The 23,659-nt window shown below is 40.0% G+C and overlaps 1 protein-coding gene across 3 annotated transcripts in view; it reads right to left on the bottom strand.

Moving 5' to 3' along the window:
* LOC131352733 (lethal(3)malignant brain tumor-like protein 4) overlaps nt 1-23,659 on the bottom strand; it is a 73,007-nt gene that overhangs the window by 16,998 nt on the left and 32,350 nt on the right. For all 3 annotated transcript variants that reach the window (XM_058389059.1, XM_058389064.1, XM_058389073.1), the window contains 3 exons: nt 19,641-19,823; nt 17,980-18,129; nt 13,522-13,595 (listed from right to left, as the gene is read on the bottom strand). In XM_058389059.1, the coding sequence (XP_058245042.1) occupies nt 13,522-13,595; nt 17,980-18,129; nt 19,641-19,823 (407 nt within the window). The remainder of the gene's footprint in view (nt 1-13,521; nt 13,596-17,979; nt 18,130-19,640; nt 19,824-23,659) is intronic.

Raw genomic sequence — 23,659 nt, forward strand, 5'->3', positions numbered from 1 at the left:
TTTACTTCAATCGAAAACACTACATCATGCCTTTTAATGGTTTATAGTTAGATTTAATGTTGTGGAACGTCTGTGGGACAAGTTAGTTCCTGTTCTCACAGTTGCTTTAGTTGTGATAAAGTCATTCCCTCACCCCCACCCCCACCCATCTCTCTCTCTCTGTGTCTCAAAACACAGCTAGTCATTTTACAGAGAAATTGCAAAGCATAAATTCCTCTATCCTGAACACTTTTTTGTGCTGATAAACTCTGCTAAGTACTGTGACTGTTGCTGTGACTCCTTCCATAAATGTTAAATAAATGCCTCATTTTAAAAATCCAATTATTAGTGCTAGATTATGTGGCACGTCTGAAAAACATGTCCCTGTGTATGAGCTGTTAATACAGAAACAACGTATTAGAGCAAAAGCTTTAATATTAACCTATTGTTCATGCTGCAGCAGAAACGTCTGTCTGAGCCATGCCATTACACACACACACACACACACAAAAAATATCCTACACTTCTGACTTGACCAAATAATGGACACCTTCTGCTCAGATTTAAGCATTCTATTGCACTGTGGTATAAAGGTCATTCATTCTGCACCGGAATTCTGAGGTTAATTATCAGGCTGATAATTATGAGGTTCATGCTTATGGCATACAGTGTGCAAACCTTTACGGTTTAACAGACTTGCTATGTGGTTTCTGATTCTTTATGGAATTCTATGTTGATTATATATATATATATATATATATATATATATATATATATATATATATATATATATATATATATATATATATATATATATATATATATATATATATATATATATATATATATATATATATATATATATATATAGTACATATAGTATATAATATAGTACATGTATATATATATATATATACACAAGAGCTGCAGTTTTGGAGATGCTCTGATCCAGTCGTCTAGCCATCACAATTTGGTCCTTGTCAAACTCGCTCAAATCCTTACACTTGCCCATTTTTCCTGCTTCTAACACATCAACTTTGAGGACAAAATGTTCACTTGCTGCCTAATATATCCCACCCACTAACAGGTGCCATGATGAGGAGATCATCAGTGTTATTCACTTCACCTCTCACTGCTCATAGTGTGTGTGTGTGTGTGTGTGTGTGTATGTGTGTAATATATATATATATATATATATATATATATATATATATATATATATACACACACATACACAGTTATACTGTGTCTATCACCTGCTTTAGATGATATTGGGTTAAAACTGCCACTATCATTGTCCAATGTATCATGTATCTCCAAACCCCACACTTCTACCTCTTCTGTCCCTCTGCCCCCCCCAGCCCGTCTCTTTTTGCTTCTCTCTGACCCCAAGCTGTGTTCATGTCACTGCCAAATTAGAAACACGGTGTGGTAATCTCTCAGTATGTATTAATTATTAAATGAATTTTAATTAAAATTTGTGGTCATCAATAGACCTGAGTGCTGTTCAAAACCTAGACATGGAGTTTGGACAATGCTAAACTTTCCTTACTGCTTAGCAATCATAGCATCATGCCATCATGTTCTGGCTGAATGACTGCACTGTGGTAACCTTTCCTTGAATAGTGAAGCATTTGTCATTTCTCAGACGCTAAACATGTTTAGCTATATAGAAAATGCTAAGAATTCATATGTATACATTATCATTTTATTAGGGCTACATAAAAAAAAAAAAAAAACATCTGCATGATCCAATAAAACAAAATGCAGGAGTTTGTGACCGTTTATGTGCTCCAACAGACTGCAGCAGCTTAGCACAATAAACTGACCAATTTTCCAGTCTGCCTGTTTTATCACTCAAACCATTAACCAATTATAATGCAGTACACTGCTGAAGCAGCATGTAACAGGGAAAGTGGTCAATACTAAAGGTCAGCCGAGTTTGAGAGGTCAAACCTCATACTATATAACTCACTTTCACACACGCTCTCTCTCTCTCCCTCACACACACACTATCATACAACTACAAGTAGGAATGTATCGACTTCCATTTCATTAACGTTTATATTGAGAATTTCATCGCTATTATTTTTTACATTAGCGTGAGAAAATACAATACGAGTAGAAAGGATGTGAAAAGGTTACATAATATAAGGTCTCTTATTATATAATATGAAAATGGTCTGAGCTTAGTGTGGGTGTGAGTGAGAGTGCAGAGAATATTGAGACACATAGAAAGACTGACAAAAGAGACAAAAATAAAAATGATTGTTAAAGCAATTTCAATTTCAACTCCCAAATGAGTAGCGTGTTTCAAAGATATAGCAGATACTCTTCCTCTAATTATAAAAGACGTTTCATCAACAAAGAACTGATTTCAGACAGGCTTAGATTTACTTGTCACTTCCAGCACAGCAGTCTTTCCTAATCCTTTTTAATTAAATAAACAGAAGAGGACACACAAACGGGATATTTTTGCTAAACATGCTCCATGGCATTTTGGAAATATATTAAAAAAGTTAAAATAGTTTTGAAGTTCATATACTATTAAGGTCTTTAATTTGTTTTGTTGAATCAAGCTTGATGTTACACAAGCGTCTAGTCTAGGGAGTAAGGAGATGCCGAGTTATGATGAAAAATCATCTGTATCATTTTACGTGGGCTCCGTCCTGACAGCATGAGGTTACAGTAATCTTAATAAAAGTCAACACCATCATCGCTTTGTACATGGGAACCCTGACAGCCTTGATCATGGAGTTTGTGTTTAGTGAAGCAGAGCAGGGACAGCTTACTCAATATGTATGTGAGGCATGGAGAACAAAATCAATGAGAAATGTCAAGGATTTCAAGGTTTTAACCTACCAGGCTAGGGCTACAGTTCAAGTCCACTGCAGTTACTATTAGACTATGACGAACAGGAGATGACAAGGAGGGAACATTTCACGTTTCATTCTTCAGTGTAATGTATAAAATGGACTCCGGTATAACAGGAAAACCGCGAGAAACCTGCTGGCCTACATAATCACAATCATTTTCATGTGAAATCCATGTGCCTTGTCTCCTTGCCAGGAGACAGCCATGGACAGAGCCACTTGGGGACTTTCACACCGTCACAGATCTGCCATTACATCTGTCAGCTTGTAACGGCAAAGAATTAGTGTCTATAATGAACTCAGAAACTACAGTGACCTAATAGTTCCTCATGGACCACTGATTGCTGTTATAGAAAGGACATTAATCAGTTACATTATTTACTGTCACCCAAATGATGGATGGGTTCCCTTCTGAGCCTGGTTCCTCTCAAGGTTTCTTCCTCATATCATCCCAGGGAGTTTTTCCTTGCCACCGGCTTGCTCATTAGGGATAAAATAAAATAGAAATAAGGATAAAATAGTTAAATAATTTAATTTAATAATTTATTTTTATTTCTAGTTATTCAGTTATTTATTTTTTTATTCCCCCCCATCTCCTTTCTCTGTTTATCTTCATTTTTGTAAAGCTGCTTTGAGACAATGTCCATTGTAAATGGCGCTATACAAAGAAAATTGAATTGAATCGAAACTGGCTCTACATTTATTCACTCAGCTCGCTCTTAATTCCCATTCCAGTATCACAAATACTTTTTCTATTATTACTTTTTAAATCTAACTCAAGCTACCAGCCACAAGCAGAGAGCACTTATAAACACAGGATTACAGATTTTCTATTCTCCATCTATTACAATGGAGCACAAATCTCCCTGGAAAATAATGATGGGGGGGTTTGGTAGCTTAGTGGTCTACTGATGGGAAGGTTGTGAGTTTGAATCTCAGGTCCCCCAAAACTGCCACTGCTGGGCTCCTGAGCAAAAGCCCTTAACACTCCACTGCTGAGCTGTATAAAAAGTAAGTCGTTCTGGATAAGGGTGTCAAATGTGAATGTAAAAAGTTTAAAATAATCTTGAATACAAACAGGAATTCATATTCAAAATACCTCTTCTACAGTGAATCAGAAAATTCCTGACAATCCAGCAACAAATTCCCCCCTTAGTGTCTTACTTATATGTGGCTGATGCATGCAATTACTGTGCTATACACACACACACACACACACGTTGATACACACGCATTAACATCCGTCTTGGATCTTGGAATTACTCGGTTTATAAAATGACACCATCTCACAGGTGGATAGGTATGAAGGCAATTACATATGCAAGTTGTGCTGTATATGCCAATATATGTTTAACATGGTGACTTGAACCAAAAAGGTCAGGTTTAAACTAATCTACACACACACACACACACACACACACACACATACACACACAGCAATGTCAAACACTAGGCATTTCCATAAGTTACGATGTCACAACAAATACTGTACATTTTAAAGACCGGCGTTAATTCCACTATTTTTATACTACCCAACAACACTATACAGCAATTACAAAGAAGTTGCAGTTTACAGAATTAATGGATCCCTCCTGTGGAATCAGTATGCAAGTACTTTTAAATTACAGACTGGCGTAAAGCCCAACCATTTGTTTGGTTTATATAAGCATTACAGTTAAGCGTTAGGTAAATGAACATATTCTGCGCAGCTGTAAATACATTCAGGTTCATAGAAATGTAATTACTCTCAATGTTCTGTTAAATCCATCTAATAATGCTTGCATAAGGGATTTACATTACCAAACACTAATATATCCATCAGAACGAACGTTTTAATATGTTGTAAACAGATGCAAATTGAAGGGATATTAGTTGTGATTTTTGATGAAAGACATCTGGGTCAGAACAGAGGTGTGCACCGAGACTGGATTCTCATGAAAAGCAATAAAAAAAATAAATAAAAAAAACATAAATAAAGAAAATGTGTGAATGGAAGGTTTTTACTTTTAATGCAGGCGCAAGAGAGAGTGTTCTGATATGAAACTGAGAACAAACACAATGACTGTTCATTAACATGCACACAATGCATTTGCCAGTTTCATTCATTTTTTCAATCCTTAGTAAATGCTTGGTCGCGGTTAAAGTGGATTAAACGAGGGTACTAGTTTGTTCATATATTGAGAAATACAACCATATGTTCATTAGAAATTATGATTGGTACAAATGTATATAATTCCAAATGAAAGATAAAAACGTGATGTAGCTGAAACCGAGGAAATGTCAGGTCTAGGAACAGCAGACCACACTGACACGGACTAGCATGTCTACCTTGCAACTAAAAAACGCTGTGTTCAAATAGAAATACAGATATTTACAGAATAATCAGAACCTCAGTTATGGCCATACTGTTGTAGCGTGTGTGTGTGTGTGTGTGTGTGTGTCTGTGTGTGTTACTACACAGGTATTAAAAACAAAATAAAAAAAAGTATAGACAGAATTTGAACACAGTAAATACAGGGAACATGAAACCAGGAATACATGAAGAATCCACTTCTCCATTTTCTGTCCGTGTAAAAAACACCGTGAACATCCCCCATCAGTAATACTGTCTGAGAGAAACAAGCCAGACCCACATTCAACATGCACAGCAGATAAAGCACTGTTAGAGCTAGTCAACAAACATTACTGACTGAGTGAGAGAGGAAATAAAGCATGGATTAAGATAAATTTAATCCTGGCATCTTTAAACTCAAACTAACCGCTGAGTCGAAAATGGGATACTGACTGGATTTGTGCATGTGAAGTTGAGATATTAGCATGGATTCATTGTGGAGGGCCAGTGGGTATCTGTGGTGCTCAGTGAGCTGTGCTGACCCCTGGGTGGAAGGGCCGAGCTCGGCATGGCTACACCCTCCGTCCACTACCAGTTGGCATGGAAGCTGCTGCTATAGCAACAGACGGGACTCTGAAGTTGTGTGACTCTGCCTCCGCCCCCTGAAGGACAGAGGACAGTAAACTGGGCAGAGATCCACCATGATCACATCAAATGTGATGGGAAAATGGCAAGTTTCTGAACTGTGTGAATCACACACACACAATGGAAGAGAGGAAGCAAAATCTCTTGGGTTTGTCTGAATGGTTTTATGAGGGTAAGATAATGATAAATTAAATAAATAAATAAATAAAAAAAAAAGGATTAGAGAGAAATCTCAGTGCAAGACCAAACGTCATAAGCGTAGAAACTATATTCAGAGAACACTAGAAAAAGAAACACAAAATGAGGGAACAAGAATAAGTGAGTCAGCCAGGGAAGGAGGGTGTATAAGTGAAAATGAATAGAAAGAGGAGGACAAGGACACATGAGAGGATGAAAGAGAGTAAGAGGGTGGAAGTGAGCAGATTGTGGGCTTCAGGTGATGGTGGCCGAGACAGTGGGTGAGAATGTGGTGATGGCACTTCCATGTCACACAGTGGAGGAGGCATTAGTAAATTTCCTACAGCAGCGATCCTGGACTAGAATGACATCCGACACACCATTATTCCATCTCCGTGATCTGTTACAGACAAAGTTTGCTTCCGTGACATGAACCACAGTCCCTAAAGTTATGACATTTCTATTTAATGCGTAATGAAGTCTGCGTGAATTATGGAAGCTACATAGGAATATTATTAGCTTGAGTGCCAGTGTTCTTTGCTTCTATCCTGGCAGTCTGGAACTGTTATATTCATTGTCCGTATGCAACGTAATAATGAAGCGAGTGGGTGTGTGGGAATTTTGCTGATATGCAGGATAAGGGTGGGTGATAATGATGAAAATCACGATACTTGGCATTACTATATCACAATATATGGCTATGCTAACAATCTGCCAGGCAAACAGCAATGTTCCATTTAAAATAAAGCTGTGAAACATTGGCTTCAATGAGACCATGACTAACTTCAATGATTTAATACTTACAAGATGAACACAAAGGCCAAAAGGCATCAGTGGGATGCCTCCTCTGCCAAGTTTATTCCTTCTTGTTATCGGTCAAATATCCTTAAAGCATATACTTTATAGTCATAAATATGTGGACACCACGGCCATTAATATTGTTCTTTTACCATTTGCTGCTGAGACATAACCATCATTCCAATTAATCCAAAGGTTGCTCAGCAGGGTTGAAGTCAGCAACCTCGGCAAACCATGACTTCCAAACTGTGAACTTCCAACTGCGGCAACAGTTTTCCAGACGACACACGTAGGCGTGTAATGATGAGGTGTCCACATACTTTCTCTGCTGGCTAAACTGAAATACTCCAAATATTTAACCCCTTGTTCTTCAGACGTCACACTAAATAGAACCTCAGACAGAGGCATTGCTGGACAGAAGCATGGACAGCCTGAAAACGTAATGCATCCACCACCCAGAAATGGAGAAATAATAATAATAATAATAATAATAATAATAATAATAATAATAATAATAATAATAATAATAATAATAATAATAATAATAATAAAAAGGTAACAGCTTTAAAGATTCACTACAAAATCTGCAACTGCTATAAAATACTGCTCTCAGAAGTGAGTGACCATTTTCCACAACAATATTAAAGCATCATAGCAGCATTTTGCTCACTGTTACCCTTTTGCATGCAATTTATTCAAACCCGGAAGTCACAAAAATAAGCCATAACACACACACACATCTTGTTCATTGTATCCAATCCTTTTCAAAATAGCTCATATAAATCAACTGGCTTTCTTCCTGTTGCCACGTCATTAAGCTAAAACCGAAAAAGAATAGGAGAAATTGCTAATCAATTCCAAAATTAAGCTGCAGGGATTATTGTTTTGAGGCCAGAAATATCTCTACAATTCAGCGAGAACACTATAACCCACCAGACTAATGATGCATAGGTTTTCCCTTGTGCCTTCCAAAAGCCTCCGAGGCATGGACTCCACATGACCTCTGAAGGTGTGCTGTAGTATCTGACACCAAAATGTTAGCAGCACATCCTTTAAGTCCTGTAAGTTGTGAGATTGGGCCTCCATGGATCAGATTTGTTTGTGCAGCACATCCCAGAGATGCTCAGTCGGATTGAGATCTGGGGAATCTGAAGGCCAAGTTCAACGCCTTGAACTCTTTTCTGAACAATTTTGCACTGTGGCAGGACACATTATCCAGCTGAATGAAGCCACTGACATGAGGGAATACCTTTGCAATGAAGGGGTGTATTTAGCTGGCGACAATCTTTAGGCAGGTGGTGTGTGTCACATGGATGCCCAAGGTCTCCCAGAGGTCTCTCCAGAGCATCGCACTACCTCTGCCTGCTTGCCTTCTTCCCAAAGTGCATCCTGGAGCTATCTCCTCCCCAGGAAAGTGATGCAATGTCCAGCCATCCGCATGATGTAAAAGAAATCGTGATTCATCAGACTAGACCACCTTCTTCCATTGCTCCATGGCCCAGTCCTGATGCTCAACTGCCCATTGTAGGTGCTTCTGGTGGTGTAGAAGAGTCAGCATGGGGGCACTCTGACTGATCTGCGGCTACACCATCTTCATACACAGCAAGCTGTGTGTGTTCTCACACCCCTCTATCATAGCCAGCATTACCTATTTCATCAATTTTATACTTCAGAAGATTTTCTGAGGGATTGTACCAGACAGGCTCGCCTTCACACCCTAGATGGATCAATGAGCACGACTACAGCAGTTCCCACTTTTGGTAGGTACTGACCACCGCATACCAGGAACACCCCACAAAACCTGGTGTTTTGGAGATGCTCCACCACAATTTGCATCAAAAGTCGCTCAGATCCTTACACTAGCATTTTTCCCTGCTTCCAACACATCACCTTTGAGAACTGAGTGTTCACCTGCTGCCTAATATACCCCACCCCTTGACATGTAATGAGATAATCAATGTAATTAAAAACCACTGACAGGTGACCTGAATGTTAAGGATGATCGATTTATCAGGGGAGTTAAAAGGTATAGTAGTATGTGGTCACTTAGTCAGTCATATGGTTAATTTATGCTTGACATACCCATGCTGAGAAAAGCACACAAGTTAGTGGTGTGGCAATAATCCTTCTACATAGATTAATAGCTAATAACTATAATCCATTGACTAGCACAGTGCTGTATTCCTGGCTGCATCCCATCAGCCTTGTTATTAAGGTCAATGCTCCATCTGCTTCCAGAGAGACAGAAAGACACAGAGAGACAGAGAGAGAGAGAGAGACAGAGAGAGAGAGCGAGAGACGCACAGAGACAGAGAGAGAGCACACAAATCATCACCCACCTCCAAGCTAAAATCATCCCTGACTATTACTGTGCATTTGGTACTTTGTTTTTCTTATTCTCTCTCTCTCCTTGTATCAATCATGATCAATTGTCTATTTTTGACCGTCCTTCTGGATGCTGACTGAGCCGCTGATATGCTCACACACAGTCCCCTGCGTCACACAGAGGAGAGAGCAGCAGGAAGCTCCAAGAAGGAATTACGGCTGATCTAATGTTAAACGGTATAATCTTAAGTGTAAAAAATAATTACATCAAACTGCACGATTATTTTTAGTGCATTGTGGTATAGCCGGAAAAATGCTGCACACAATGCACAAACATAACAGAAAAGAGGAGTGCTATAAACAAAAGCTTTTGTTTTGTTGCTGCTGTTTTCCCGCTCGTCTAAGGCTCACTGCAGTTTAATAAAACAGCATTATCTCCCAAACCATATAAAAGTGCCTCTAATCATCAATCATCATCAAAATCTAGTTTGGTGGCGGTGTATAGAGAAAGGAAATATTCCACAGGACGGCACCAGCAACTCTTAAATCACCAATAAAGGCAATGAAACACTTTTATCTAAACAATTTTTTCTCTACAATCCCACTGTTTGGGAAGACAGTGTAAATGATCTTAAAGATTTAGCAAACGAAAGCCTCCATGACTCACTGGGTCTCAAAATATCTCCGCATACTCAGCAAGAAGCTCCACATCCACAGCCTGCCAACATGAGCTCTGAGCAATAGGAAAGAAGTAAACTGTAGGCCTCAGGGACAGAGAAAGAAGCAAAAATGAAAAACATCCAATCTATCTATTCTTCTCAAGCAGCTGAGTCATTCTAAAAGCTTCCTGCATTTCGAGTCAATAGAAACGATTCGAGTTCTTCAGAACAATGGCTTCTCCAAGAATACTTTCACATATGCAGTGGTTTTTCAGTCTGAATCAAACCCTTCTGGGCAGGTGACAACACAGCAATTGAGTGTGAACTAAAATAGCTAGTGCTGTTCACTAGCATTTACATTTACCTCATTAGGCAGAAGCTTTTATCCGAAAGGAACTGATGGAGGATACGTGTGAGCAGGTTAAGAGCCTTGCTCAAGCAGTCGATAGTGGCAACCTGCTGGTGCTGAGATTTGAACTTTTGACCTCCCCAAATTTAGCCAAACTGAGCCACCACTGAGAAAGCCATCCAAATACATGATGTGAACCAAACATGACATAAGTTTTGGGTTATGGGTGACATTTTTTCCCATGAACCGAGCTCCTAAACTGAGCCACGAGACACAAGCACAGAAATGCTATGAGTTCTGGAGATTTGGACCAATGAGTCAATGAGAGAGAGAGAGAGAGAGAGAGAGAGATGGATAGATAGATAGATAGATAGATAGATAGATAGATAGATAGATAGATAGATAGATAGATAGATAGATAGATAGATAGAGGGGGCAGAAAGAGATAGAGATAGAGACAGATGGGAAGAGAGAGAGAGGAAGACAGACAGACAGACAGACAGACAGAAACAGACAGACAGACAGACAGAGAGAGGAAGAGAGAGAGAGAGAGCGAGAGAGAGAAGAAAACAGAGAGGGAGGGGAGAGGGGGGGCAGAAAGAGATAGATAAATAGAGACAGATGGGAAGGGGGGGCAGAAAGAGATAGAGAGAGATAAAGAGAGAGGAAGTCAGAGAGAGAGAGAGAGAGAGAGACAGATGGGAAGAGAGAGACAGAGAGACAGGGAGAGGGGGCAGTGAGAGGGAGAGAGAGAGAGGAGAAGAGAGACAGAAAGAGATAGGGGGGCAGAGGGAGAGAGAGAGAGAGAGAGAGAGAGAGAGAGAGAGACTGACAGTGAAAGTGATCTTTATTTCTATAAAATAGTCATTTCATTTGCTTACTCTGACAGAAATCCAGCCCTTTGTTTATTTACATGGAGTGAGTAAACAAACCAGAAAAAAACATCAGTCTGCTTCAGCTGGACTAAAGTGTGTGACTAAAAGCAACCTCAAAATATTCTATAGACCACACACCCACACACACCCACACCCACCCACCCCAAAGATACAAAATGCACCATGTGATCTTTCATAACGCCAATGCCATTGTAACTAACTACAGAATTTATACAGACACTACTAAATGTGAGTTGATTAACAGAGCTGTTCGTTCTCAGCAAGAAAGAAAAAAAAAGCCTCACGGTGTTTCATGCTTCAGCTACAAAAATATTTTCCCCGACATTAAACGTATTCGGTAGAAACAACACGTTTGTACGTTTCGAACCCTGCAAGTCAATATACAAGCAAATCTATTCAGAAACCAGAGCAGCCGTGTGGTCTAAATTCTGCGGTGCTGCTTCTTTAAGAAATTAGAGTTGTTGATTAGACCACAACATTTGCAAGTAAAAGGCGTAGAGCATCGTGTCCTATCAAATCTGAATCACTGCAGCATTTTAATTAAACCAGGATCCTGAATGATTAGAGTCTCTGAGCTGCTTATGAAATAATACATTTTTCCTCATCGGAGGTAAAAAAAAAAATAAATAAAAAAAAAAAACCACAACTTTTCCCCCGTTGTTTCTAATGGACCTTTATTACTGTGTTTCAGGACAAAGAAAAGATTGTTGTTTTCTGCAGCACTTAAATTGTCTACATTCAGTGACGCCTAGAATGAACAAAGCAAACATTAAAAATAAAATCTAACGGAGGAGGGAGAATGTGTGTGTGTGGTCATGCAAACTTGTAGATGGTGGTTATATATTCTTTCGTAATTTCACCTTGTTTTTTTCATCCGCTACAGGACCCCACCCTTATATTCATATGAACTCACATATGCACACACACACACACAGCAAACTAAAATTAGTGGCTCACTCTGCAACCATCCTTGAGAAGAGAAAGCTCCGTGCAGGGGAATATCTTACAGACCCACATATTCTCAGGAGACACTGTGAGAATGTGCTATTTCTGTGCCATTATGGGTGCACACACATCCACACACACACACACATATATATCAAGACTTACAGCTACGCATGCATATACGCATGCACACACACACACTCACATATGTCAAACCCTTTATTTTCCTATGAAATATTCAGACCCGGTACAGCCATCTCTGTTTATGCAAAGACTACTGTCGCTCAGTATAGCTGGTGGCCATCATAAGTGCAGTGAACGGACAGTAAATGAAATTCAGTCTGTGTAATTTCTTCTGATCTGCTTCTGCTGATTATATCCTCAACCCCTCATTACATTCAAGAGTCTCGGTTACAAAGAAGAAGAAGGAGGAAAAAAAAAACATCAGAAAATACATCAAAACTAGGACTAGGGGGGCAATAAATTCAATGGCTCATGACAGAAAACAAACTGATGCAGAATGTGTCGCAGTGCTTGAGATCAACAATCACACAGCAAAATAAATGAGAAAAATGGTGCAGTTGCAGTGGAAATGCTTGGTTCTTACAGCAGTAGGCGACAGTTAAGGCTCCGAGTTACTGTTCAGTAGGTTGAGGGTTCAAGGCTAAGCTGCACCTGGCTCCAAGGGATGCTCTGACCCTAGCTTCCTAACAAGCTGAGATATGCAGTATATGAGGCTTCTTATTTGAATACCTCCATTCTAAGGGGACATTATGGAGCATGTTCTTTGGCCAGCTTATGTTTCCCTGCTTTACAAAGTGGTCATGGGCATGCGTGATTTCTACTCGCAAACTTATCAATTTGGAAAGAAAATGAAATTAAACAAATGAATAGAGAGGATGATGTGAATCTCTCATACACACACACTCTCTCTATGACCCACCATGGCATGTTGAACTGTATTACAGCTGAGTGGCTCTAATACAAATCAGAATTCTAACTACACCTCGGTCTAGCAGCTTAATAATGCTTGAGGTTTCATGGCCTCACTGTTCACCCAGAGGTCAGACACTGAGTGTAAGTGGGAAGACAGATGTACAAAAAGCGAACGGCGTTTGGTCAATTTCGCTCATAAAATGTCCGAGCAAGTAATAAATAAGGACAGATGACAGCCTATATGACACCAGGTCAATACTCCTGAAATGGTATATTTGACACTGATCTATTCTAGGAACATGTTGAATTTTTTAGTAGCCAAAAGAATGAAAAGCAATCAAAAAGCATCGCAAGTGCAAACAGCACCAACGTGATAAGAAGCTGTGTGTCTGTACACCGTGGAGGTGAGGGGGGGAGAAAAGGAAATGGGTATACATTACTCAGGAAGGTTGCGCAAGACTTCAAAATGGATTAGATATCATTAGAGATACTAAAATGGAGGCGAGAGGGATACAAATAGAAAACGCAGAAAGTGATCTGAAGTTTAAAATCTCAAAAATTCAGCAAATTGACTTGGATACACTTTACAGCAGATGTCATTTCCTACCTGCGATCATGCTGTTTAGCTCAAGTTCCTCCTCCTCATCTTTGATGCGCAAGTATTTTGTTGACTGGGCAATCCTGAGCAAAAGAGAGAGAGAGAGAGAGAGAGAGAGAGAGAGGAAAAACACAGGGCTAAGTCACAGATTTTTATGGGCCAGAGAGCATGTCTGACTACACAGTGGCAGCAGGATGAAGTGTGTTAGAGACACGTTCTTCACAAGTGGTGTGCTCACTCAATCACGTACACCAGAGATCAAGCCGACATTTCATAGTCACACACTCAGAAAAAAAAGGTACCTTAACCCATCCGATCAGAGGGATTCTTAGCATGTGTACTCTTAATATCCATTTCACCCGGAAAGGTGTCCATATAGAAAAGGAAGTCTATATGCACCTTTTTAGTCAAAAGACACATACTACCCTTGAGGGTATCTCCCCAGCGTCAAGTACAGTTTAGTCCCCCTTTTCTAAGGGTAGAGATCAATCAATACACTTCATATCCAGAAGGTGGCAGTGGGAATACTTGGTGTAATTTGAGCGCATATACTCCTGTTAGAGAGCAATAGTGTTATTATACAAGTCCGGGGGAGTGATACATCCTCGGAGTCTGAGTAATGTAGAGAAGAAAAAAAAAAAAGGAAAGGAGGAAGGCCTCTGATTATATATGGGTTTAGATTCGATTTGAGGTTTTACTTCACTTGGTGTTCATCCTACAGAATCTCTGCAGCTTTGACTTGTAATGCTTCAAACAGAGCATGTTCCACAGACATCCCAAAATCTGACTTCCTGTTCATTACTTCCAAAATAACATGAACCCTGAGTCACGGGTTCAGCACAGCCGTTCAGCAGTTTCTCCCAGGTGTCAATCTCAGATGCTGCAGTTTTCATATTTAGTTATTTTTAAAGAATTTTTCCAGAATCTGTCGCTCCAGATGGATGATTGCTCCGTTTCATTGTCTACAAGGAAAATGGGCTTTTAATTAACTTAAGGGAAATTAGTGCATCTGTAACATGTTAAGATTAAATGATTCTAAAAGGTAGTCGGTCAAATGCAGTGAGAAGACATTCAGAAATTAGACAATTTAGTGAAATCTCTCATAAAGGAAAAGACACAGTTACCCAAAAGAATGTGCAGGTTACAGCTTTTCTGAGTCTGAAGCACCAATATACACAGGCTCACTGAAACTAGACCAAAAAAACAGACCAGGAGACATTTTCCCAGCTCGTCAGCTGCCCAGTTCCTGCGTCCACTGTATCCTCAGACTCCTTGGATGACAGGAGTGGAACCTGGTGTGTTTTTTAATTCTGTGCTTCAGTCAGTCTGCCTTAAGGTTCAACATGTTGTTTATTCTGAGATCACCACGGCTGTAAAGAACGATCATTAGAGTAACCGTAGCCTTCCTGTCAGCTTGAACCAATCTGATCATTCTCCTCATACCTCTGATCTCTCTCATCAACAAGGTATCTCCACCTGCAGGTCTCCGGCTCGCTCTATGGCTATTCACACGATTCTGTAGTGTGTGAAGGTCCCAGGAGATCAACAGTTTCTGAAACACTCACACCAGCAGCAACAAACATCCCGAGATCACATTTTTGCCCAGTCTGGTGTTGAGGAGAATATTAAACTAAAGCACTTGACCTGTATCTGGATGACTTTATGCATTGTACATGACTAACCGGTAACTGCATGAATGTGTAGCACTCCAGGCATTGCTAATAAAGTGCACAGTGAGAGCATATCAGTGACAGAAGCCCCTGACATTATAAGGCAAAGATAACCACTTTAAGTTAGACTGAACAGATTTGATTCAGATGTAAAATAGCAGTTATATTACATGCTTGCCAAGACAGCAAAAGGAAAACAAATGGCATCTTGTTCTCATGGAGAGGTCACAGTACTGTCTCAGAATCAGCCCAAGGGAGAGAATAAGCCTGAGCCAAGACAGACTCTCTGAGGATTCCTCTTGTTTATAGTTTTATGGTGCAGAAATAGCTCAAAAACATGTTATTAGTACAAGTAAACTAAACAGAACTTGGGCGATTAATGGTGGAAAATAAAAAGGATTCTTGGTGAGAAAGCTGTGAAATGAAGCGATTCGCTGAACAGCTGCTGCAGAAGACTGTTGACTACACACTATTCGTCATCTTAGTCAGATTTTATATTAGAAGGCTGTGATGGGATGGACAGGATTTATTGGACTGTTGCAAAAATAACACCATTTCTGTAACACCTTTCCAGAAAGGTAAGATTCTTGACTATAATTCTGTAAGACCTTATTTCTAGTTTATTTATTTTTTTATTTTATTTGGATGACTTGTTTCACGTCCTCATTATATAAGCCCATTCTTACATAATTCTCAGAGACTGTTCTACTTTCTGCTTTAACGGAAGGGGTTATCCATCTCCTCTGACACCTACACAGTATTAATGCAAGCCTCGGAACATACAAAGCCATTTAATATTAATCATGCAGGCAACATGAAACGTCCTCACGTGCATGGTACTGAAAAACATGACGGTACATTCATCCTCTCTGTGTCACATGGGAAATGTGGGACCGACGCCAATTACATTAATAAATAGCTAGATGAGATGGGGCTGTTCCGCCCACATGGCAGAGTGGCAATAAATATCATCACTGCTACTTGTTGACACATAACAGTTTAATGGAATATGACTGATTTGATGCATATGGGCTATCCAGAAACTATTATGATTCAGATATTATGCATTAAATTAGTGTTAAAGTAGCAATGAGATGCAGGTATTGCAGTCTATAAGCATTGGATTTCAGGGGTTGTCTTAAGCCAGTTTTACACTATGCGATTACAGGAGTCTTTTAAGATTATTACTGGTCACGCTGTATGAGATAAACTGTAACAGATCATGTTATATTCTATATATTTATAGATTTTATTATACAATGAAGATAATTCGAAAATAGATAGAAAATTACTATCTGATGCTTAGATCATCAGTGATGCACTATTAAACGGGGTTATGCCAGGGGGGCACGGTGACTTAGGGGTTAGCACGTCTGACTCGCACCTCTGAGAAGGGTGTTTGATTCCTTCCACCCTGTGTGTGTGGAGTTTGCATGCTCTCCCCATGCTTCAAGGGGTTTCCCCATTTGTCATGTTGTCTTCATGCCAATCTGTCACCAGTTTAAGTCGCTAGCCATATCCACCTTTAAAAACGTTCTACTCCTATGTTTTGTCATATGACCACACTGTATATACTGGTATATGTTTGTAGAGTTCTACAAACATAATAATTACACATAGAGGTATTGGGGAAGGGAGAAGCTTTTTAGGATTATATGCCATAAGATTTTCTCGAATCGAATGATTTTGTTTCTGTAACAGTTTATCCTAATCAGGGTCACACTTTCCATCACTCCATTGCAGGGCACCATGCACACATTGTGGGGCAAGCCACAGTAGCCAATTCACCTAAAGGCACATTTTAGGGATGTGGGAGAAAAATCCACCGAAAAACCTAGAGAAAAACCACCCAAGAAGATGACAAGACACTGGGAAACTCTACATAGTAACCTGTTGTGCCACCAGAACATCATAATGTATTTTCTCAGAGTTTTATACAATAATCAGGCATAACATTATGAGCAGTGAGAGGTGAAGTGAATAACACTGATTTTCTCCTCATCATGGCACCTGTTAGTGGGTGGGATATTTTAGTCAGCAAGTGAACATTTTGTCCTCAAAGTTGATGTGTTAGAAGCAGGAAAAATGGGCAAGTGTAAGGATTTCAGCGAGTCTGACAAGGACCAAATTGTGATGGCAAGACGACTGGATCAGAGCATCTCCAAAACTGCAGCTCTTGTGGGGTGTTCCTGGTCTGCGGTGGTCAAAAGTGGTCCAAGAAGGAACAGTGGTGAACCGGTGACAGGGTGATTGATGCATGTGGGGAGTGAAGGCTGGTCCATGTGATCCGATCCAACAGACGAGCTACTGTTGCTCAAATTGCTAAAGTTAATGCTGGTTCTGTTAGAAAGGTGTCAGGATACACAGTGCATGACGGGTCAGGGCTGTTCTGGCAGCAAAAGGGGGACCAACACGATATTAGGCAGATGGTCATAATGTTATGCCTGGTCGGTGTACATACTTGCTCCTCTCACTACTTTATACAGTATGATTTGTGTAATTTATTGTGCATGATCATACAAAATGATTTATTTTAAAAATAAATAAATAAATAAATAAACACACTCCATTATGTCCTGAAGCACAGCCATGTTCTCTAAAAGAGCGCAAATGAAAAAAATAATTATTGTCTTCGGTTACATAGAGTTTCATCATATCAACTCAATCTCATTATAAGACCTAGTTGAATTATCTAACCTCAGACAGAAAGTCCCTGAAGAGTCTGAGATGCCCTCGTTTGTGGGCATTATGTTGCTCTTGAGGAGTTCTAACGATGTTAGGTTGGACTCGGCTTTACCTGGTGGTCAGGCGGCTGCGCTTCCCCAGTGGCGAGTACGCCTTCTGTCCCTGAGATGAAGGTTCCTCCTTGTACTCTTTCTTAATTGTGGTATGGCTAGGGGGCCGGCCGCGAGGACGAGGCGCTGCGTTACAGCTGGACAGCTCTTCCCTGAGAGAGAGAGAGAGAGAGAGGAAAATAGACAAAATCAGCACCTATTCAACAAGAATGGCTTGTCCAAAATAATGGGAATACTAGGAGATCGATTAAGGTGTAGGGGACTTGGGAGAGGATTTCCATGAGAACAATTTGCATTTAGATTGGAGTGGAGGGTTAAGACCTCTCATGGCACTGGTTACACCCAGTACTCTGTAAAAGATAATGAGAACAGCTTGATGATAGATGAAGCATAAAAAGATCATGGGTCTCCTACAGAGAACACATACTGCCTATCAAAAGTTTGTGGATAAATTTTACAAGTCATATTTGATTATCAGTGAATTGACAAATCTATTACCTGTGATTAGGATCAATCTAAACTTGTGTTTATTTATTCACTGTATCCTTTGACATGGCACTGTGCAGTATCTATAAAGATGACCAGTACTACACAATTCACTGGCCACTCAAGGCTGTGCTTACTACAAAGCTCCTCTTAACATAAAGCTTCATTAAAGTACATGTTAGACACCTGTGTAATTCAGAGAGACTATAAAGCATTCCTGCAAGTTGCTTTGGATAAAGGAATCTGCCAATTGCCATAAATGTAAACGCACACTGTCTTGCACAAGGTGATAATGGCCAATACAGTCCTGCATCCTGCTGAGAGAATAAAGAGAAATACACCCTAAAGCCTTCGACAGCTATACAATGTGCATAGCGATGCAATTCCTGCCAAGTACCACTGTTTGATATGGATTTAACTCCTCTGGTCAAATGATCAAACCTGGTCTTTGTACGCAAAACGTCTGTATGAAATAACAGGGGTAACATTCAAGATACTAAACTCAGTCTTAGCAGAAGGAGAAAGGAGCACTAAAACTAAAAACTCCCAGCATGTCACAGATATTTCATATAACAAGCTCCTTGAACCACTTGGTCCATGTCCACAGTTTGCTCTTAGTAGGGGGGGGGAATGCAGTTTCATACAATGTCTCTGAAGGGGGATAAAGCGGCTCAGTGTTGCTGAGTTGGCATTTAAGCCCGTGCAGCCCCCTGTGTCTCGGAGTGTTTGTATGACAAGCAAGAAATGCAATTTCGGCACCTTCAAGGCATCTGCTGGGAATAAACATGACGCTCGGCCTGTCAGCTCGCTGCTAGACTGAGATCACCATGAAATTGGGCTTAGGCTGAAACCTAAATGTGAACTTGGGCATGAAATAGAGTAGTTTTAAAACCTGGCCATTGCTCATTTACTCATGTGGAATGAAAGGTTAATGAATTTGACCAGTTCTACAGGTTCGAGGCAGAATGTAGTCTGAGGTAATGAGGAAAGCGTCCACTACATTTCTGTTTAGTCACTAGTGTGGCAAATAAAATGTCAAATTACCCATGTGCCTTTCACATTGTAAAAAACAACAATAACCTTTTTTTCCTCAGTTTTTTAACAATCAAATCAAATATTTCCTGATGACATCATTTAAAAATGACAAAATGTCCAAAGTGGTGCAGATCCTCCCAACCTGTTCTCCTCATGGCCGTCTTTGTCGTTCGCCACCTCCTCCTCCTCTTGCTCGGCACACAGCCTCTTGGTTTTCTGCACAAAGTGCACTGGGACGAAGGTGATTTGTTTTTCACCACCGAGCCGATCAGGCAGCACTACCTCCTTCTTCATGTTAATGTCCGAGTAGGGACAGCCGAAGGCACTGTGAAGAAGAAGAAGAAGAAGGAGCCGTAAACGAGGAGAGCGGAGAGAAAAACAATTAAAAAGACAAAGAAGTGTTTTGTGCTAGACATGCATTTTATGTGCCCCCCCCCAAAAAATTGCACACGGGTGGGTTTTCAGTAGAAGCTGCATTTTCCATCATACGAGCAAGAACAATGCATGTACATCTGCTAAAAGCAAAGGTAGAATTGTGTTGCATTAATCTAAAATATCACTATAAATGCTTATTTGTTGTATATATTTAATGGATGCACACAAAAGTTTCTATTGTGTTTTGTTTTCCTCTTCTGTTGCATCTGTAACATCAGTCACTCTGTAGAGTGTGTTGGCTCTGAGAGAAGAACCGTTTTTCATTTAGCTTGCACCTGAAACACCATCTGGCTTCTTTCCTCTTAGTAGTAGAGGGTCCTGTTCCCATTACAGCTCCAATACCAGCCTCATCACAAGCATATGGCACCTTTTTGTAATGAAACAGAGATTGATTAAACAACATTGTTCTTCCTCTCAGGCAGAGATCCAAACACACAAAAAAACTAAATGTTTCTCCTTTTTTGTGAATCAATGTACTGACAAACACTCCAACCTTTTCAATTTTGCAAGGAGATTTGAAGAAAAATGCTTCATTTGTGCCACTGCTCAAGCAATCAAACTAAACTGCAATGATAAAAACCAAAAGCTCATCTACATCATCACTGTGGGGCCAAAAACGATTCACAGGAGAGGCCAGGCACCTAACTACCCTAAATCTGATCTATGATTGAATTTAGTTCTCTCATCATTTCAAATGCTCATGCACTCTGTTCTCTTTTATCCGACACGATGCACTACTGAAATACACTGGCCAGGCATAACATTATGACCACCTGTCTGATACCGTGTTAGTCCGCCTTTCGCTGCCAACACAGCCCTGACCCGTCATGCACTGTGTATTCTGACACCTTTCTATCAGAACCAGCATTAACTTCTTCGGCAATCTGAGCAACGGTAGCTCGTCTGTTGGATCTGCTCTTATAGTAAATCTCCTTGTATACAGTTTAGTTTTTGGATTTCTGATCATGCGAGTATCAAAGCCTAATGCTGATGATCAGTACTTATCTATAATCAGTGCAATCAAATGTGCATAGCATTTATTTTTAAACTCCATCATTTAAATCAGCACAGAATCGGAAAATCAGCCTACATTAGAATAATACGTAAAATAAACAAGTTTATTAGGAACACCTGTACACTTATGTATCGTGTATCATGCAATTATCTCAGCAGTCGGTCACGTGGAAGCAGCACAAGGCATAAAATCAGTTAATGTTCACATCAGAATGAGGAAAGATGTCATAAGAACGGAGAAACCAGGAAATATTGTGCATTTCAGTAACTGCTGATCTCAGGGGACGTTCACAAACAACAGTCAACAAAACACAGAATAGTCTGAAAAACAAAACAAAACCATCCGTTGACTGTTTTGCAAGAGGAAACGCCTTGCTGATGAGAGGAAAATAGCCATACAGGTTTGAACTGACAGAAAGGCTATGTTAACCTGATTAATCATGCTTTACAAGTGTGGTGAGCAAAAACAAAATAATATATATATATATCTCCATCCCAGAATGCACAACACATCATACCATGAGGTGGATGTGCCACAGAAGCCAAAAACCACAAGAGGTTCCACTCTCATCAGCCAAATATAAAGATCTGAGGCTACAATGGGCTCGGGTTCAATGAAACTCTCCAACTGTTCGGTTCTCGTGAACCCATGTCCACCAAAAACCATTACATGGTCTAGAGATTACCGTGTGCAGAAATCCCAGATCAGTGATTTCTAAAATACTTAAGCCGGACCATCTGGCACTAATAACATGCCATGGTGAAGTTGCCGAGATCTGATTGTGAACAATAACTGAAGCTCCTGAACCGTATCTGCACGATTGTGTTGCCGTCACGTGAAAGGGATCTGAGAACTGCATGAATGTACAGATGTTCCTTTAAATCAGTACCATCACCATCCAGGCATAAAAAGACAGATCATAAAAACAAACACTGCTAGCACCAGCACTCCAAAGAGCTTAACCAGCCTTTACATTTAATAAACCCCTCAAAATGTCTTTCCATATTATAGCACAATTAAATGATCCACTCTAGTGTGAATAACAGGATAAGAATAGGACCAGAGGAGAGGGACAGATAGGATATAAAGAACAGCTATTAGAGAAAGATAAGAGCATGATGACGACTCATTACAAAAATGCTTTACAGCTCCAACAATGGACTGTGCAACATGTTATCTTGTGTGTGTTTGTGTATATTATGCACAATTTATGATCATTTACACTGATTCTCAGTCTCTGAATTTCCAAACGCAGATGCTAAAATTGGACAATTAGACTATTTTTAAAAGCAGAAATGAGAAAAAGAAGCTGGAGGGTTTTGGAAGGAGTGCAAAAATAGATTAACGTGCGTGGATGTGAGGAGGCTAAAATTACTGCAGTCAAACGGGCTGTGCCTCACCGCATGGCGCCCTTTTCTACAGTACAGATGGCTTCCAGACAAAAATCAATGCATACTTAAGGAGAGGTCATACGATATTTTGAAGAGGTTTAAAAGTGCTCCCTACTGCCTTGTAAAAGACGGGGTGAGCTTTGAAAAGTATTTCATGGTTCACTTTTTTTCTTCCTGCTCTGGCTTCAATACAGCGAATGTGTCACAGAACAGTGTCATCAGGGTGTGCTCTCTGCTCGCTAAGCAGCGATTAACATTACCATCACATGAGGCATCATATGATTGAGGATACGTCAATTTAAGGAACATGGAACATTAAGAAATGGTATTTTTAAATTGACATGGGGGATGGGTTAAAATTTAAAATGTCCATTTGGGGTCATTTGGCTAAAGAGATTTTGTTCAGCCCTGAACAGCACATTTAACATGAATAGTATTATTTATAGAAGCAAACATTTGACAATAAATAAGTCTCCACTCTAATTCATCCCAGAGGTGTTCTATCGGCTTGAGGTCAGGACTCTGTCAAGTTCCTCCACACCAAACTCTCTCATCCATGTCTTTATGGACCTTGCTTTGTGCACTGGTGCGCAGTCATGTTGGAACAGGAAGGGGTCATCCCCAAACTGTTCACACAAAGCTGGGAGCAGAAAATTGTCCAAAATGTCTTGGTACGCTGAAGCATTAAGAGTTCCTTTCACTGGAACTAAAGGGCCAAGAATTCAATGATTTGGAGGGGTGTCCCAAAACTTTTGACAATATGTGTATGGTTTCAGTGTTATAATCCTACACTGATGATCTTACTACACCCCTCTTTCTTTCTCTCCTGTAGAGCTACACAGGTTACTCCTGCCTGATGAGATGCTTTGATCCCTCCGTGCCCTCCGGTCACGCTTGATCCATCCTGCTGCTCTCCTCCTTGCTTGGAGCTTCCTTCATCTGAGAATCCCTCAGTGCTGCTGAGAATGGCCCCTCAAGGATGGCCTAAAGATTGCTGTGAGATTGCTGTGGGATATACCCCACTGATATCCTAAAGATGGCTTCCTGATGGTCTCAATTGGATAGCCTAAAGATTGCACTTACTGACAACAGTTTGCCCTCAGGTCTCATTAATCATTCAGTAGATAACATCCCTTGGATACTAAAGAGTTGAAGCTAAAAAACGCTAATGAATAATAACCCTTTAATGTTCATAGTGAAGAGCCATTCAGTATTGTCTGATTTTATAGTATATGACTCATAATCTGGTGTCACCCAGGAGAGGTTTGGTTCCATTCTGAGTCAGATTCCTCTCAACTTTTCTTTGGTTTCAGCTCATTA

Source organism: Hemibagrus wyckioides, linkage group LG01 (genome assembly GCF_019097595.1).
Source record: "Hemibagrus wyckioides isolate EC202008001 linkage group LG01, SWU_Hwy_1.0, whole genome shotgun sequence".
Taxonomy (NCBI): Eukaryota; Metazoa; Chordata; class Actinopteri; order Siluriformes; family Bagridae; genus Hemibagrus; species Hemibagrus wyckioides.